Here is a 17,564-nt window from a genome sequence, read left to right on the forward strand (position 1 = left end):
TGTAAATTAAGTAGAAGCATGCATGTATCAATCTCGACGCGTGGGGTGAGCGGCCGGGCGGGAGAAGGCGCTAAGACATGCATGCATGCATGCACGCGCGCGCTGCACACGGACTCACCGCATGCACGGATTGACTTTGAACACTGTATTTTTGTTCCCATCGATCCGTCGCATGCATGGAGACGATTTGATGGACGACGCACGTGCGCCGAGCAATATTTAGCTTAGCTGAGCTTTCCTGTCATCTTATTGCCGCTAAAGAGCCGATCGAGCTAGAGCTAGCAGCAGAGATCGATCCATCCATCCATCCGTCGTCTGCTAGCTCCAGCCTCCAGACAAATTAAGAGCATACTGCATACAAGATACAACAGCAATTCTCGTGCACGCGCTTGCTCTGCCGACTTCGCGCGCGTGCATGTCTGGGCCGAGATAAACTTTGCACCTTTCAGTTTGATACTGTATAACCTTAGAAATGATCGCAAAAGAAAAAGATACTCCTTTTCATCCATATTATTATTTGTCGCGGATTTACTTCAAAGTTGTACCAAATCAACCCAAGTAATATGTGTCAGACGGATTATAACCTTATTTGTAATATTCAATTTCTAATCGATCAGCTATTCTCACCCTCCTCATACGTAATTAAGTGGTTGTCAGTATCCCTAAAAAAAGTGTTTCTCAGTACGTACGGTAATTTTAGGTGACAAATTTCAGCAACCAACAAGAACTAGTCTGAGAGTACGTTTATGATTAAAGAAACACACATGCATATATTACACTTGCATGGATCGAAAAGTTAAGACCCAAAAATCAGTTTAATCTCTCTCTCGATCTGTTTCATTTGCTATATGCCACACGCTTACATCAGTTGTATGCAGAAAATTTTCTGCAAGGAAACATCGGCCGGTATGCACACATAATCTTCTTAACCTTTCACTTCACTGCTATCAATCTAATTAAATCAGCTGCGCTCGGTCGACTAATTAAAGCAGGCAGTGAGTATGGACATATGCAGTTGTTGACAAAATTACTTGTCGATCTGTATAAGCACACGCACGTGCCTGCAAATCCCACTGGCCAAACTCATTCCTGCCTACTACGTACGTAATTACTGTAAATTAATCAACTACCCGACGACCTCCTCCCGCGAGCCGCCGGAGAATTAGCCCGCCTGCAGCTGGGCGAGAAGAAGAAGGACGCAGGGGACGATCTCGCTGTGCTGAGCGCCCGGTACCCGGATCTCGCCCGCTGCAGCCCCCCGGCGCCGCACACCGGCGACTTGAGCGAAAGGCCGTCGATCTCGCCGTCGTCAATCTCGGCGTCGTGGTCCATGTGCCAGAGCACGTCGAGGAAGTCCTCGACGGCGCAGGAAGGCAGCGCGAGCGGGCCGTGGGCCGAGTATCCGTACTCGCTCTCGGCGTCGTCGAGGAGGCGGCGGAACCGCGGGTGGCTGGCCCGGTCGGCGCGCACCACGAACCGCTCCCGCTCCGGCCCCACGTACACCGAGAAGCACCCCGCCGGGGCCACCGCCGCCATTGAAGCCCTGCCGCCGCCGCCCAGCCCGGTCCTGCAGCGCTCCAGCGTCCGCGACACCAGGCTCTGCTTCTGCTTGTTCTCCTTCTCCTTCCTCGCCGCCCCCTTGTTGTTGTTGTTGTTGCCCGCCGCAGCCGCCGCCATGGCCAAGAGCTCGATCGATCTCGACACGCACCGGCCCGGATTGCGGTGGATGGAGCTCGCTAGCTAGTGCATGGATGCGTGCATATATATGTATATGGGTAGCTGAAAACGGCGGGAGTACTGGCGTGGCGTGCAGTGTGACACAGCTTGGAGCTAGCTAGAGGAAGAAGCCAGCCACATTAGTAGACCTGATCATGCATGCGGGGGCATATATTGACTCTCTTGCTGGCCGGACGGAGCATGTAGGATACAGGCCGGCCATATGTGGTGCAGCTAGCTACTGATCGATCAGCTTAGGACAGGGGAGATGAATAGATGATACAGACCAAGCAAGGAGGAAGACAATGAGGACTGTGCACTTGGTTTAAACAAGCTTAATTATTTGAGTTTGCTTGGTTGCCGTGGGCTAAATTATACTCAGTGAGTAACTGAGCACAACACTGCAAAAATGTGTGGCAGAGTATATATAAGAAGAGAAATGAGACGGTCCTTGCCTAGCTCCTCCATGTGCATATATATTGAGGGAGAAGATTCTTCTGCACAACTTGCATATATGGAAAAAGCTAGCTACTTGGGAAAGGTACATATACATGCTGTGGTTGAGGATTTCGGAGGAGATCAATTGGACAATAATTTGCTTAGTGCGTGCTCTCCTTGGTCAACGCCTTCCCAGTGTATGCGTCTGCGGGCATGCATGGCTGGCTAGCTACAAATGTATACCTCCAGCAAAAATTAAATAAAATCGACAGCTTAATTTCGATGCGCGCGTTGATTATTATTATCAAAGCTTTTAGTCTGGTTTGAATCTTAAATTTGCCCCGCTGGAAACTGTTTTCACGATAGCGCTGCGACAGTCAGAGACTGTGTTCGACATCAGATCGAAATAGCCCCATTCTACATTTTAGTCTTCTTTCATTTTTAGAATTAATCCCCACATTTTGAAGTAGCTTTTCCAGCATGTTCCTCTTTTTTCTTAATTTCCTGGGGGTTTTACGGACTTTTCATATTTTCCTTAGTTTCTTAACATGTTTCCCATGATTTTTCTTCAAATTATCTTAGTTCTTTAAAAAAAAATAGAATCTCTTTTCTATTTTTTCTACTAATACTTTGCACATTTTTACATCGTCATCATCAAGACTGATTTCAGTGGATCAAATGACTAAATATAGATGGTTTTAACAGTTGAGGGTCCAAAATTACCGTGTGCAGAGTTTTAAGAGAACACTCTTTAATTTTTACAATAACCTTAAATAACACGATTTTACACGTTCATCTTAGGCTCGGTCGGATATACAACGTGGAGGCAGTTTAGCGGATACTCCTTTCAGGATAATCTTGTAAATTAAAGGTACTGTACTTCCTAGTAAGAAAGAGGTTGGCAGTTCAGACATATTGTATTACATCAGACAATGATACTGATGCTAATCAATACTAGTAGATTGATTATTAGGTCCTGGAAGCTGTTCTTTTAAGAGGGCTACTTATTTCATTGGTAGAAGGAGAGCCAGTACAACCGGGACACAACAAACAGAGAAAACAGAAGGTCAAAACTGGGGCAGCCATTTTCTTTGGATACAATCCAAAAGACGACACAAAGAACCAAAACTGGCGTTTGGATGCCGCTTAATTTACAGACAAAGAGACGACCATATCCGGACTTTATATGTAGCAACTGGCTAGATTCAATTCACCAGCTCTGTTTTTTTTCTTCCGAATGATCGAGATATGTAGATGCTTTACTGGTGTAGGGGATGTCTCATGATCAAATCAGTGTCACTTCTGTTGAATTAATAATGAGTTATCAATCCAGCAATCAATTGACATATTCAGTATCTGTCATTTCTGTTGAATTGATCATACAATATATATATATATATGCCAGTCCTATTGAACCGATCAATTAAACCGGTAATCATTTTTGTTTATTGAATATATATCATTTCTGTTGAAATGAATCATTAACCAATTTGTGTATTATTTTAAGGCGAAGTCCAGCAACCAGCAAGTTGACATGTTCTTATAGTACTTGCGACTAGCTAGTAGGAGTAGCCTTCATCTCAACATCAAGGAAAAAGTAGTGGCGAAACATAGATCAAAGCTAACGTGCATGTTACTAACACACACACATTGGAGTATACTACTCTATTTGTTGACCTGAACAACTCAGCTCCTTTTCTGATCTCATCAATGTTCATCATATATGGTCAATTGGATTCCGGAATCATTGAGACATTTTTGCTTCAACAAAGGCAAAAAAATTCCTTGTGTTGACTTGTTTTCTAGAATGAGCAAAAGCAAAATTGTTGTTGTTTTCAGAACTAATAAATCAGCCACATTATTGTGTCTAAAAATTGCACAACTGATGAATCAAAGGAATTATTATGTCTACCTTGATACGATGTATAAAAAATTGACAAAGTTATATAATTATCCATCTAAAAAGCATTAGTAGAGTTTTGGAACCATGGCAACCTTCTATTTAATTATTTAGATGAGATGATCCTTGACTTGCTTGCCTTAATTTAATGTGTCTCATCTGTTCTCCTTAGTTAAGCATGTCTCACTAGATGCATCCCCAGGTGCTGCCTACACCAACACCAGAGACAAGACATATAAACATATAGGTTGATTAGATCCCCCTAAAATAGTCAAATGAGTACAAATTTGCACGCTTCATTAATAACTGGTTTTTGCTTTGAGATCCGCAAAAATATTTTAGAGGTATACTGAAGGATTTGTTTTTACCATATATATAGCCGTGACTATACTGTGAACAAGATACGGCATTGGCTCTCAATTATTGTGCATGGGTGCACCAAGACTTGTCTCCCTATAGCAAATGTTCCAAAGCTAGCTGCAGGAGTTGGCAGCATCCCCATAGCTATTTCTAAGATTTGGTACATGCACTGTCCACCAAAAGTGGTGCATAATTTTTGACTAAATACCAATCCAGAAATCGAGTGGTTTCAGAAAGAATGTCAATGTCTTCAAGGTCTTGTAGTTAGATTGTCAAAGCATGTGATGTCCAGTGCAGGGAACGCCATGTGTGCTGTTTCAAGGAGAGGCCAGACCTTGCAGTTGAACCTCAGCCTACAAATGTGCCATGGATGGATATGGGCCATACGATTGGTCACTTTGTTATGTTAAGTATATATATGTTTGACTTGGTTCGTATATAGGTCTCTCTCTTGACACTTGTCGAATGTTGATTGATGGACCCTGTATGCAATTTTTTGGATGTTCTACTGTAGTGTTGTGTTAAGCTATTCTATTGACTATATATAAAAAGTGGAGTTCCATATAAAATGGAAGAATATTTCAATTTTTCCATTTTCAACTATTGACAGGGTTGGAGTTTGGAGTTTCAACCGTAGACTAAATACTGTTTGAAACACAATCTTCAACTCTCGGAACTCAATTTTGGATGGTTTTGAGTGTTGGAAGCAGGTCGCAAAGAGGGAGAATCATGAACGTTGGACAACAAAACTGACGGCGTAACACACAATCTTTGGGTATATATGTAGACGCGTCGTTGTCCCGTAGGATTCTCATAAATCATTTTCATTGAACTTTAGTTGTTCCTCAGGATCCAAACAGGCCATGGCAATACGTATGACTAAGGTTACACAATATCATTTATCTAAAGGCAATCATGGATCCACCAGAGGAAAGGTGTGAAAGGGAGTGGCCAGAAAAAGGAACTGGGTTCAAGAGATGTTGCTTTCATCCTATCCCCCAATTATTGCTGCTATGACTTGCAAGTGCTCATGACTGTGAAAGCTAGCTAGCTAGCTTATGCGTGTGTGGTCTTTATGTGTGTGTCAAACAAAGAGGCTTTGTGCTGATGGAGATACACATGAACATCAGGGTTATACGTAAGTCAGACCCATGCTGCTAGTGCTATCAACAGTGTGAAATGGAATGTGTCCTTGCGCAGGAAGAATGTTAATTTAGTGTGAAATGGCTCTCCGTGTTGGCAAAACCAAAATGGAGTGCAATTAGCTCTACTGATGATCTGATAGCAACTATTCTATGAGAGTTGCACAAGCACGCGTAATCTGCAGACGTCTCAGTTGTGGAAATCTGGATGCAGTTTGCCGACATATATAATGCATCATCATCATCAAGCCATGGCACGAAAACCATAGATCGACAAGTCAACCATGGAGGCACCCAAAGAAGTGTGGGGGTTCCACATAGGGCTGAAAAGCATGTATTATTGCCACTTAATTTTGGCTCAGCTGAAACAAATCAGGGTCAATATCAGAGGCAGGGCAACACAAGCACATGTACACACGATGATGATACTTAGCTAGGTACCAAACAAAACCTTGCTAGCTAGAAATGAGGACGGAAGGAGATTCAACAGAACAAAATAATAATTCCGATACCATCACAAGGACAGCTAATCTTTGCAGAGAACACAGGCTACAATGAGCTACAAATATGTCATGCTAGACAAGCGACCGTCCTCGACTGTCAGAATCCCGGTTTCTTGGGTTAACAGAACAGAATCCAAGCATTTCAGAATCTACAGTTTTGGATTTTCCACTCCATGACTTACAGGAACAGCCAGACAGTTAAATATCTAACTAACTGACTAAAATGTACAACAGCCTTCCAGACTCCACAACACATATGGTGATGAATCATCACATGCCCATCTTCAATAAGATGAAACCTATCGCAAGTTTCCCAAAGTTTCATATAGATCTCATATGCTGGCTGGCACTACTAATCTGCTGGTGAAGAAACTACTCTCATTTTCTGTTTATTGCGGGGGTGCCGAGGGGAAAGGAGGGCCGTAGAACTGACCCCCTGATCCATAGTAACCTTGACCTTGATGAGAGTTTGGAGCAACAGGGAAAGGTGGAGGCATGTTGATCATGGGATAGTTCAGAGATGGAGGAAATGGTGGGAAAGCGTTGTATGGCATCATTCCTGCCATTGGAGCAGCAGGGACTGGCATATATTCATTTGTTGTAGGCGGCGGCGGTGGTGGTGGGATTGGGGGCGGCATTGAAGGTGGTGGTGGTGGGCTAGACTCTGGTGATGGAGGATACTGAGGCGGCGGCGGTGGCTGTTCAAATGTATCAGGATGCGGGAACGGGGGTGGGGGTGGGGGTGCTTGTGGTTGAGGAACACATATACCATTCTCTAGTTTCAGCCTCTTATTACCAGAAGAGTGCTCTTCTATTTTCTGCTCAACGTTGTTCCTGATGGCTTGTGAAGAAAAAATACCATTGAGGGTCTCGTGCTCACCTCCATCTCCTTCCTGTGAATACATCACTGCAGCCGATTGTCCCTTCCCAAGAGAACCAACATTGTCAAGCGCTTTATTAGTTGGCTCCTGCCTTTCTGTATCTATTCCAAGCTTCTGGCAGACCTCATCAGCTTTCTTATATCGGGCCTGAGCTGCCTGGTAAATAATGGAAACATTAGTACAAAGTACAGCTGTTAAAACCTGGTTCCACCAAACTGTGCAAAACCGGCTGCAATGTCCCAACATCTGGACTTAAGAGGCAAATACACCATCCTTTAAGTAAAGGAGGGAGTATAAAGGAAACCGAATATTCCAGGTTGTACAAGTCACAGAAAGCAGGTAATAGCCATCCTACCCTCTTCCTTCCAGCCTTACAAAACAGGCCCAATATATCCAGTTTTTACAGGAAAGGACTGCCCTGTTTTAGGAACCAGGAGTAATGCAGTGAACACAACTGAGGCCGCAGACATGCATTGATGTGTTTGTAAATGTTTCTACTTTAAAAAAATACAAATATTATTTCTAGAAGAACTCTTTTCGACAAAATGTGCTATGCTTGGAAATTTCCAGAATTAGATGATTTAAGACTTTACCAATAGAAGATAACTTAAGAAAAAGAAAGTATTGTTGGATGTAGAAAATTACCCGAAGTTGGTGCCTGACTAGTTCCAATTTGAACTCCTGAAAACAAATGAAAAATTACGAGGAGCATTGGAAAAGCATGCGACAAATAAACAGGTCGAAGAAATAGAAACTTTTACATATGCATTTACTTTTTACACACCTGCTCATGAAGTGAGTCCTTCAAATCAGAAACCAGAGTGGCTCTGAGTGATTCAGCCGTTTTGAATTGTTCAATGGTGCTTCTCAGGATACTATGTTGTTGCTGCAGCTCCTCCACAAAGCCAGATCCATTGCTACTCCCTGCCAATATGCAATTGAAGAGATATTTTCTTCCGCAAAAAATAAATAAAAAATGAAGAGATATTTGAGCTAACCATAGTCAAATAATGATAATTAGAGGCAATCTATGTAAAGGACAACACAAAGCTATTTGATTAACTGCGGCCTTATAAGGTTGTACAGAGCCGAACCCACCCAGGTTGGGCTGGTTTTAGATGGATTAGCAAGAACAGTCTATGTAAAGTACAATACAAAGCAAGTTGATTAACTGAAGCCTTATAAGGTTGTACAGAGCCGGATCCGCCCAGGTTGGGCTGGTTTTAGATGGATTATAAAGGAGGAACTAGTCAGAACGGTGGGTCGTGCCAGCATATTTTCAGCAGGTTGGCAATATTTCTTTTCTGCCCTCCTAAATAAAGGGATACACATCTCATTCAACAACCCGACCAGCATGCAATGCAGGCTATTAGTTAACACTTGGACAACGCCAGAACAATACTGAAAGTCCTGCTAATTACTGGCATTTGCAGGCTATGAGGTACGATGGGTGTAGAATAATATCTTACCTGGATGAGAGTTTCCATATTCTTTGTTGAGATTGTCAACAAAGCTAAGAGCACTGTTGCATTTCCGCATTAACTTATCCTCATCTATAGGAGCGCTCAGCATGTGCTTGTAGCTCGAGATAACCTTCTCCACTAGCTCTCCACCAGATTTGTTCTGAAAATATGTGGAACCATAATAAGTTCAGCACAGTACATACAACAGGCATAGAGTAATATGATATGGATATCGAAAGAAATCATTAAGATTACTTACCGACTTGAGCTCCTTGAATTTTCTTGTGTACTCTTCCTTCAGAAGTTGTCCTTGGGGGCCAAACAATTTGCGATCCTCCCATATGTTAACCTGCAAAGTTTACAAAACATGAAATTGAAAGGTTATTATTTTGCCAGGAAAGTGAGACATAATGTAACACCCCGGGCCCACAATTCCAGCCCACACATAGGAGGCCACTCTTGCGTGACACTTTGACTGGGCTTTCTTACTTGATTCGCCCAAAATAGTTAAATCAAAAGTGCTATAACTTAGGCCAGTAGAGATTAGCCTAAGTTATAGCACTTTTGATTCGCCCAAAATAGCTAGTGTAACGTAAAGTACCATGACGAGGTGTCACGCATAAAGGCAAAGGAAATCATGTCCAAGTGAGTGAATTTCCAAGGGACAGTGGATGCAAATGCACAGGCTATTTCTTTCTGAGTTTTACCCCACAAGACTTCACCAGGGCAGACACAACACAAGAATGCCATAAGGTGCATAAACACTAGCTAATTGGCAAAGACATCAATAATTTCTAATATATTGGTTGCACAGCAACGGTTCATCAGGGCAGATCTAGCAAACCTAACTTTTCAGTACGCCTGAACATAACTGGCCCAAGCATAGATGAGGAAAGAAAATCATGCTGCGGTGGTTGTAACAGGCAGTTCAGGCACAGAGTAAGAAAAAACAGAAGAAACTTATGAAGGGATGCCTCCACTAACCACTATACATCAATACAACAACAACAACTATGCCCTTTGTCCCAAGCAAGTTGGGGTAGGCTAGATATGAAACCCAACATGGAGAAAAAAATTTGGGGTAAACTAGATATGAAACCATTATACATCAATGTGCAAAGAAAAAAATTGCTCCTAGCCATTTGGAAGATCAGAGCCTTGTGCCACGACAAGGGACAAGCCCCACCATAAGCACGAGGGGGAGCCTCCATGCTGCCGTTAAGATCAAACCCCAATTCATGCCTCTTTCTCCCTCCTCCACTACCAAATAAGCAAGCACATACATAACATGGGTCACATTATGTCATTTTGCAAACGTCTGAAGCTTTTGTTCCCCATAGATGTGTGACATGTGTCCACGTGTCGGTCAATCCATCCTGTTGTGAGTGACTTCTGGTTTACCATCATAGTTGCTAGGTGCATCTGTTGCCTACGAGATGGTGGCAAAATGGCAATCAAGAGCAAGGGTTCAACAAGCAAGATTGATCCCTTGGGTAGGTGCTTGATGCGTCTTCCCCTACCTGGGACCAATTTCAACAGCCTGAGCTCTAGTGACCTTTTATTCCAAATGTGAATCTCAACAAGGAAAGCTGGTTTCGACATCCGGTTATCATGGTTCTTTCTCCTCCTTTTCGATCGCTTGCTCTCTAAGTTTTTGTTTCATTTACACAGCACTATCAAGTCATATGGTATACTTGCTTATTGATCACAAGACCTAATGGCCCAATAATGGTACTAAGTTAGATTGATTACTTTACTTAGTCATTTCATTTCGGTTATTTATTCATAGAATTTCATTTTAGATTATTTCTGCCCATTAGATCATCTCAACCCTCCCTGCGAAAAACAAATCATGTTCTCCAACCAACCATGTCTATATAGGGAAACATAAATCCCATGACACCCAGTACATACAAAGTTGCATGCAACACTTTTAACTCTGTGTCTTGACAATATGTACAACCCAAAGGTATTTTTCCCTCACCAGGCCCACCAGCCATCTTACAAAGATTTGTGCATATCAATATCAAACCGAAAAAAATGAACCCAGCTGAAATTTCCGGTTGGCGCGGTTTTATGTTTTGGTGAGGTGTGAAATTTTCTAACCATACTAGGCTCACTAGTCCGGATGCTGGGCAAGTGGTCAGGTGTCTGCCTGTGCTATGTCAGGTGCTGATTTATGGCGTCATACATTCATACTAGTGATATACACTGTGGCCACTGGCCAGGTTTTAGTTTTATCATGTAATAATATATGTACAACCTATGCATGCAAATATTGTACTCCCTCCGTTCCTAAATACATTAGTACAAGTTTGCACTAAAACAGCAACAAGTATTTAGGAACAGAGGGAGTACTCTATTCCAAGTGATAACTTGTCACACACTCATGCATGCACACATGATTTTGTTAGTAAATGGATTGCGCATGGAAATTTGAGATATTAAGATATACTCCCTCCATTTCACAAAGAATGGCACGCACGCATTTCAAGATTTTGCTTTGACCGACAATTAGACTAATGATTTGAGGCTTATGTGTTACAAAAATTATATCATTGGATTCGTATTTCAAAAACCTTTCCAAGGATATAAAATTTGTAACATATAATCTACATACAATTGGTCTAATCATTGGTCAAAGTTCGACCTCGAAAAGCGTGGGCACCATTCTTTGTGAAATGGAGGGAGTATTACCAAAAACTAGTAAAATGCGGTTGCCTCCTTTTTTAATTCATCAACTTTGGTTAGTTTGGTATCTACCGAAATAGTTTGGTACTTACCAAAATCGAAGCTTATTTGATTTCATACCATATTTACCGAACCTCTTCCCCTCCCCCGCTTTGTCCATCTTTTCTTTATTTAAAGAGAAAACTTTTTCTCCGGTGTTTTTTTTTTGCCGTGCATAACTCCTTGTTTTGTGTGGAAATCTTTATTGCATGTAAGAGACAGCTTTACTCTCTCTCCCTAACCTAGATCAAAAACCTAGGATCATGTGGTTGGCAATTAGGAGCTGATCCGCCACTCGATCAGCACCTAGCACCTTGTTGAATGTTGTAAACACATCGCTGCACTGCGCAAATTGACGCAATAACCGGTACAAAGCCTTCACCCTTCGTCAACATACGCTGACCATCATTTCTGATGTATCTTGTAATAGGAAAACAGGGTATAACTACTATGTCCGCATCCCTCGAGGCCCACGGTGTGTGCCTCAGTGATCACATGCCCCACATGACATTTCGTAGGCAACTTTGGGTAGGCGAACTGAGGGAACAACAAAAGCAAGGGTGTGCCCATGACCAGTGTGCCACGGCAAAGGTATCTCTGAGACAGTACCCCCGAGCGAGCGCATCGAGATAACGGTGAAGACACTAGCTTAGGTATGCACACATGGTATACCTACTAGGTCCGCATCTCCCGAGGCCCGTGATGAAGACCGTGCATGCTGACAAAGGTGCGTGCCTCGCTGCACGACATTTCATAAACAACTTTGGGTAGGTGAGCTGAGGGGACAACAAAGACACTTGCACAGGCGTGCACATGCCCAATGTGCCACGACGGAGGTATCTTCGGGATGGTACCCCAAGCGGGTGCATCGAGATAACATTCAAGACACTCACATAGGTATGCACATACCCAACATGATGCAACGAAGATGTTCCCGTGCAAGTACTTTGAGCGTGTGCCCCAAAAGAATGACTTGTTGTAACGATGACGACACCCGCCCGAATGGGGGTGCACACAAGCATCACGTCAAGAGCCGATAAACGAGCAAGCCGGGCAGGTGCATTGGTGGGGAGCTTGAGAATGTAGCGCAACATAGTGCTCGTACGACGCTTCGTACAAGATGTCGTTTGAATGCTTAGGAATATGCTTGGGTGTAGGGTGGAAATGCCCCTCCCATGGGGAGGCAACAAGCACCCCCTCCATCGAGAAGGAAGAAAGCCATTTGGTTGACAACTTTCACCACGGCCAAAAATGGCGACGTCTTGAACTATGTATTCCCACTTCTAAATTTTGAGCAAGTTCATAACTCAAGGTCAACTACTAAATTTACAAATGCCAAACATTGGCAACAAATATAACAATAAGAGACAATAACCTTTAACTAATAATAAACAATATATGCGGCAATGTCCAAAAGTTGGGCAAAGAGGTGATTAGGCTAGTATATCCCAACCCACCACATGCTTGAAGATGAGGCCTTCAATGGCCCTTAGCACCGTCATTACATACATACTATACCAAGTCTTGTGCTCCTTGGTATGCTTAGGTGTTTCCATATGGCGATCTTCGATCTTCACTACAAATGCCATCATATCTTCGACACTTCACCACAACTAGCATCACAACCTTCACGCCAGTAATCCCACGACTCATCTCTTCATGAGTTCATGGCACCGGTACAATATGCCTCCCTAGCTTCCGATCATCGGCTCCCAAGAGGTCACTTGTTGAATTAGTGCAACATGACTAACGCAAAATTGTTGTTCCATTGACGAAGTTGCAGCAACAAGCATTCATCTACTTCATCATGATCTTTGTTGCGCTTATGCAAAAATTACTCATCTTCTATGTGATACTAGAATGCATAGATTCTGATTTTATCAATGATTGCATTAGACCAACATATAGCATCATTTGAAGGTGGCCATATACTCAAGCCTGGACTTGTCTCAAAACATATATCATCTAGGCGTTGGTAGACCCCACAACACATGCATCATACCACTACTAAGCAACAATTGTATATATGTTAAAGCAAGCCAGGCCTATCCTTTCCAATATGTGTTGCATCTAAATATCTCATAGCAATCGAACCATCTCGATGATCTTCTTTACAATCAAAGGTGCACAAAGAGATCTTGTGGTAGCATGGCACAACCAACAAATTCAATTGTGAGACAGTAGGCCCACTAGATGAAAGTCGATGTTTTGGCAACCACTGTTGGTGAAAGGGTCAATGTTGCAATGAAGTCATCCACTGCGCCCGCCGGATGAAAGGAAGTCAACGTATTAGATAATTAGTATTGGTGGAACAAGGATCAATGTTGCAATGAAGCTCTTCATTTGCTTGATTCAACACGCTATACCGGTATCTACTTGTGAGGCTTGACATATGTATTCATCTTGTCATTAGCTTTGAGAAGGGTATGTCTGGTTACTACCCCGAGAGCAATTTGCCTGGTCGAACACATGCCAGGAACTAACCTAGACCATGTTTGGTTGCCACCCTGAGCCTCCTATCCTCTCGCCTAACCTGAGTACATGCAGCGAGCAATTAGCCGGTCTTGGGCCTCCAATTTTGAACGCCTGGCTCAGGCATGCACGATAATCGCTTCTTCATGCTTCCAAATGCATCTGCTACCTCTCGACCTCGTCTCTATAATGCTCCTATTTGCCGCTCACCACTAGAGGAAATGGAACTCTATCAAGGTCAGGACACGAGAAGCCAAGGAGCTCGGTAGGTTGCAAGATCCACCGAGATCGGTACATGAGGAACTTGGAAGGCTGGAAACTCCAGTGAGCTTTGTCATGTTCCTGTGAGGAGGATGTTAGCCAACCGGCTGCGGCTGGGAGCTCCATTGAGGTTCATGCGTGAGGAGAAGATTTTCCCATAACAAGCTCTTTCTTTTTTTTCCCATGAAAAGAACGGGTCGATTTCTCGTGTCCTTGCGCATCCAGGTCACTTGTCTTTTTTTTTCTATTATGTGGAATTAAGAAGATCGATCCTCTTGAGCTTCTGTTCCTGGAGGAATCGGTCTCATGTGCAAGAATTTGAAGAATCATGCAAGAGATCCAGGGGTGAGACAACGAGACGAACAGAGGGAGAAGAAGAGTTGGTATCAAAACTAACATGTAGATCTAATCCTAATTAAGTTTTCCAGGCACAGGTCGCCAACCAAACAACATGTCCTCAAACTTTCCTGGTCAGGCAGAAATTGCAAAATTCTCCAGCTATATGTCTCAGGGTAGCAACCAAGCAGACCCTATATCTTTTCAGCAAGAGCAGCCATAACATCTGGACCATGGAATCTAGTATCGAGTCGTTATGGGTTGAACTAATGGACAATGGGTACATATTTCAAGGTAGTTTAACTGGTGAAAAATCTGACCCATCATCCACGAATAAGCTTTTGCCCCTATCTCCTATATAATACAAAAACAGTGAAACTAAAAGTAATATGGATGTATACTGGCAATAGAGAAATTTAGAGATTACGAAACTAACTAAACAGAAAATACTAACTAAACAGAAAATAGTAACTGATCAGGCTGAACCCAAGGACCTTTCTGGCTATATATTTTAAAGACTAAAAGCCACTCATTTTTGCTTAGTCTTCAGATTTACAATTTCAAAGAAAGAAGTAATTAGTGGTTGCCTATTGCATGCATATAAATTCCATGCATAAAAAAATAGACTAGATTGCTAAACTACAAAAAAATCTAGCAGTCTTGCCCCTAAAGTAGGCACGACAATTACCAAATGAGACAATAGGTGAAATTGTAGATCTGAAGGATGAGAGCTTTTAAGTCCTTCTGTATATAGATACATAAATAAGTTTCACGTACCAGTCTTTGTACAACGTTCCTTCCAAAATCATCACCATTGGTGAACAAGTCATCTAAAGCAGCCTCGATGACCTTCCAGAATTCACTTATATACCTCATGCCCTCCTTCTTACTGTTCTGTATAATATCATTTGCGAGGTACAGCAGAAATATCTTTCTCTCTTGAGGAGCTGAGTGAAAATCTTTATCCCATGTTTCAACAACTTGCTCGCAGTGACGATGGTGAAAGACACACCAATGTGATAAAGCTTTTCTTTTGTTAAGCATCACAATAAGTTAATGAGCAAAGTATTGCAGCACATAAGGTAATAAACAAACTAACACATCATCCGCAAAATTGGCAGGTTCTGCTGAGAGCTAATAATTAAATAAATGCAAAATGTCTGTTGCCAGTGATCTGAATTCTGAAATGCTAAGTGTAACAACACAGTCAATACTAGTCTTTCAAATAAGCTGACTGTCTGACCTTTTGCTTCCCAAGCCATATAAGCCAGTGAACTTTTTGAGACTCTGTCAACTTGACAAAGCAGGATGGCGATGATTCATCTGTGCTGTTTGCGTGTTGTGCATAGGGCAACTAGAAAAGAAATTCAACTCAGCCTCTTCCGTGAAAAACAATAGCTATGACGCAGTTATACTAAAGAATTAAAAAAGGATACTAAGTAAATGATGGATGGAAGTAAAGGATACTCTCTATGCTCTGTTGTGAGATATTAAGCCTCGCAAGCTTCTGCGCAAAGATCTCTGAGCTGAATCCTGTGTTCATCTTGTGTAACCTGACTGTTCTTTGAGAAACTCCCAAGTGGCACAGCAAATGGGAATCTGAAGAATGCACAAAACATATTAGGCAAATCCATGCCTTACAAAGCAATTATCGAAGCAGCTATAATGAGACAGAAAACAACTTGGCATTAAACTCATACGCTGACAATAAAAGCAGCACACATTCCCTGCCTCAGGAGAACATAATTTTGCTTTACCACAGTTCGTAAAAAAAGGGACAAATTAGCATGGAAAATGTGCAGCAAGAAAATGTTTTGGGAACACCCACTTCTGGATGATACAGCAGACGGAACAGAAGTAGTTTTAACGTTCAAGTCCAAAACTATACCACAGAGTAACAAATATAGGAGCAGAAACTAAGATACATGTGAGTTACTATCTCCAACAATGTTATTGCACAGGCTCTAAGCATCTACTCCAGAGTACAATGACAAGGATAGCATAATTCCAGAGATATCCACTTAAAAAAATCCTTTACTAACTCAACCAAACCAACATTGAATGCTTCACACAGAGATACTAACACAGAGGTCGTCCTACTCTGACCTCCAAAAGGAGGCGCAGTAAAAATGCAATCTTTGCGCAAGATCATACCCCCAGCCACCCACCCAACATGTAACACACGCAGAACTAGGTAGGTAGAATCGTAAGTGAAAAGCTGCATCTCATCGTTGACATGAAAATCAGCAGCAGCAGCAGCAAAAGGCTGCCACTTGCCACCACGGATACTAGACTACACTAGAGTACTACTACTGCACTAGACTAGACTAGCGCACAGGAACGTTCGCAACTCTGCTGCGTCAGAACGGCGGGCAGAAGAAGAAGGGAAAAAAAAATCCCATCTTAGTCGCTCCAACAAGCACATACGCCTACAGAACAAGAAGCGCTAAGAAAAAGAAGAGGATTCCTTTACGAGCCCAGCCCCGATCCCGCGGTTCCAAATCGGGAAATTCCCCGCACGAGACGAGACCACGAGCAAGCCAGGGGCGCCCGGCAGCAAAGCAGGCGCCGCCAGCATGACACACTAAGCGAAACCCGACAGAATCCACAAGCTTTCTTTACCACCAAAGAGCATCACGGACGGGAGGAGGGGGAGGGAGGAGTCTCTGACCTCGCTACGCCTGCGATTCGCGCATTCGATGGGGCGGGGGGAGAGGGAATTCTAGGGTTCTGGGGATTGCTGGGAAGGGGAGGCAGGGGAAGGGGGAGCCGCGGTTTTGGCTTTGGGAGCGCGAGGCGGAACGGAAGGAAGGAACCCGGGGGGTTTGGTTTGGCTTTGGGGGGAGGAGACGTTGCTGCTCTCGCGAGCCGCGGCAGCCGGGCGATGAGCTGTGGATGGATGCGTGCGGGTGATGACGCGGACGCGGGTGCTGATCTCGTGGCCTCGTGTTCCTGCGGGCGCCTGCGGCTCCCTCCGAGACTCCTCGTCAAGGCGGTCTTCGCCGAAAGGGAAGGTGGGGGCCCCTGCTGCCAGCGGGAGAGCTGCTGTGTCAATCGGGGTGATAAACATGGAGGGAGTTAATTGCTTGCTAGTACAGTAGTAATTTTACCGAAATCAAGCGTCACGTGTATTTGGGACGTCCCGCGAGTTAGCAAGTGTATTCCCTTTGTCTCTTTCCAACTTTATCCAGGCATGCATGCATGTATCTAGTCGTGTTTTGATGTATAGGTATAGCGATAGGTATATGTGTATCTAGACAAAATTGCAATCTTAATATCTGACGTACTTTTCGGGAAACCTTTTTGGTGAAGCTCGCCCAAAGGACGTTCGGCATGGGCCGCCTACTTGGAGAACAATATGT

The 17,564-nt window shown here is 43.3% G+C and overlaps 2 protein-coding genes across 3 annotated transcripts; both read right to left on the reverse strand.

Moving 5' to 3' along the window:
• Positions 1 to 810: 810 nt before the first annotated feature.
• Positions 811 to 2,227, reverse strand: LOC100825908. The gene has a single exon (XM_010234463.3). The coding sequence runs from the start codon at positions 1,675 to 1,677 to the stop codon at positions 1,123 to 1,125; it is 555 nt and encodes a 184-aa protein (XP_010232765.1). The 5' UTR covers positions 1,678 to 2,227; the 3' UTR covers positions 811 to 1,122.
• A 3,811-nt stretch (positions 2,228 to 6,038) lies between these two features.
• On the reverse strand, positions 6,039 to 17,104 carry LOC100829173 (regulation of nuclear pre-mRNA domain-containing protein 1B). Of its 2 annotated transcripts, XM_003564921.4 has the most exons (8): positions 16,874 to 17,104; positions 15,670 to 15,801; positions 14,980 to 15,227; positions 8,663 to 8,752; positions 8,410 to 8,563; positions 7,725 to 7,864; positions 7,586 to 7,621; positions 6,039 to 7,096 (listed from the first exon to the last, which is right to left on the reverse strand). In XM_003564921.4, the coding sequence occupies exons 2-8, from the start codon at positions 15,743 to 15,745 to the stop codon at positions 6,449 to 6,451; spliced, it is 1,392 nt and encodes a 463-aa protein (XP_003564969.1). In that variant the 5' UTR covers positions 15,746 to 15,801; positions 16,874 to 17,104; the 3' UTR covers positions 6,039 to 6,448. The 2 variants fall into 2 exon arrangements, with proteins under 2 accessions (XP_003564969.1, XP_024313952.1); XM_024458184.1 differs by lacking the exon at positions 16,874 to 17,104 and having other exon boundaries at positions 15,639 to 15,778.
• Positions 17,105 to 17,564: the final 460 nt, after the last annotated feature.

The sequence above is a fragment of the Brachypodium distachyon genome, chromosome 2 (genome assembly GCF_000005505.3).
Source record: "Brachypodium distachyon strain Bd21 chromosome 2, Brachypodium_distachyon_v3.0, whole genome shotgun sequence".
NCBI classification, from domain to species: Eukaryota; Viridiplantae; Streptophyta; class Magnoliopsida; order Poales; family Poaceae; genus Brachypodium; species Brachypodium distachyon.

What these genes read in the sequence shown, in the direction of transcription:
- LOC100829173 (XM_003564921.4), bottom strand. Translation starts at nt 15,745, where the DNA reads ATGAACACAGGATTCAGCTCAGAGATCTTTGCGCAGAAGCTTGCGAGG. An exon ending in AGGACTCACTTCATGAGCAG is followed by an intron (nt 7,622 to 7,724) that starts GTGTGTAAAAAG and finishes ATTTGTTTTCAG; the next exon opens with GAGTTCAAATTGGAACTAGT. An exon ending in TAGTCAGGCACCAACTTCGG is followed by an intron (nt 7,097 to 7,585) that starts GTAATTTTCTAC and finishes ATTATTTACCAG; the next exon opens with GCAGCTCAGGCCCGATATAA.
- LOC100825908 (XM_010234463.3), bottom strand. Translation starts at nt 1,677, where the DNA reads ATGGCGGCGGCTGCGGCGGGCAACAACAACAACAACAAGGGGGCGGCG.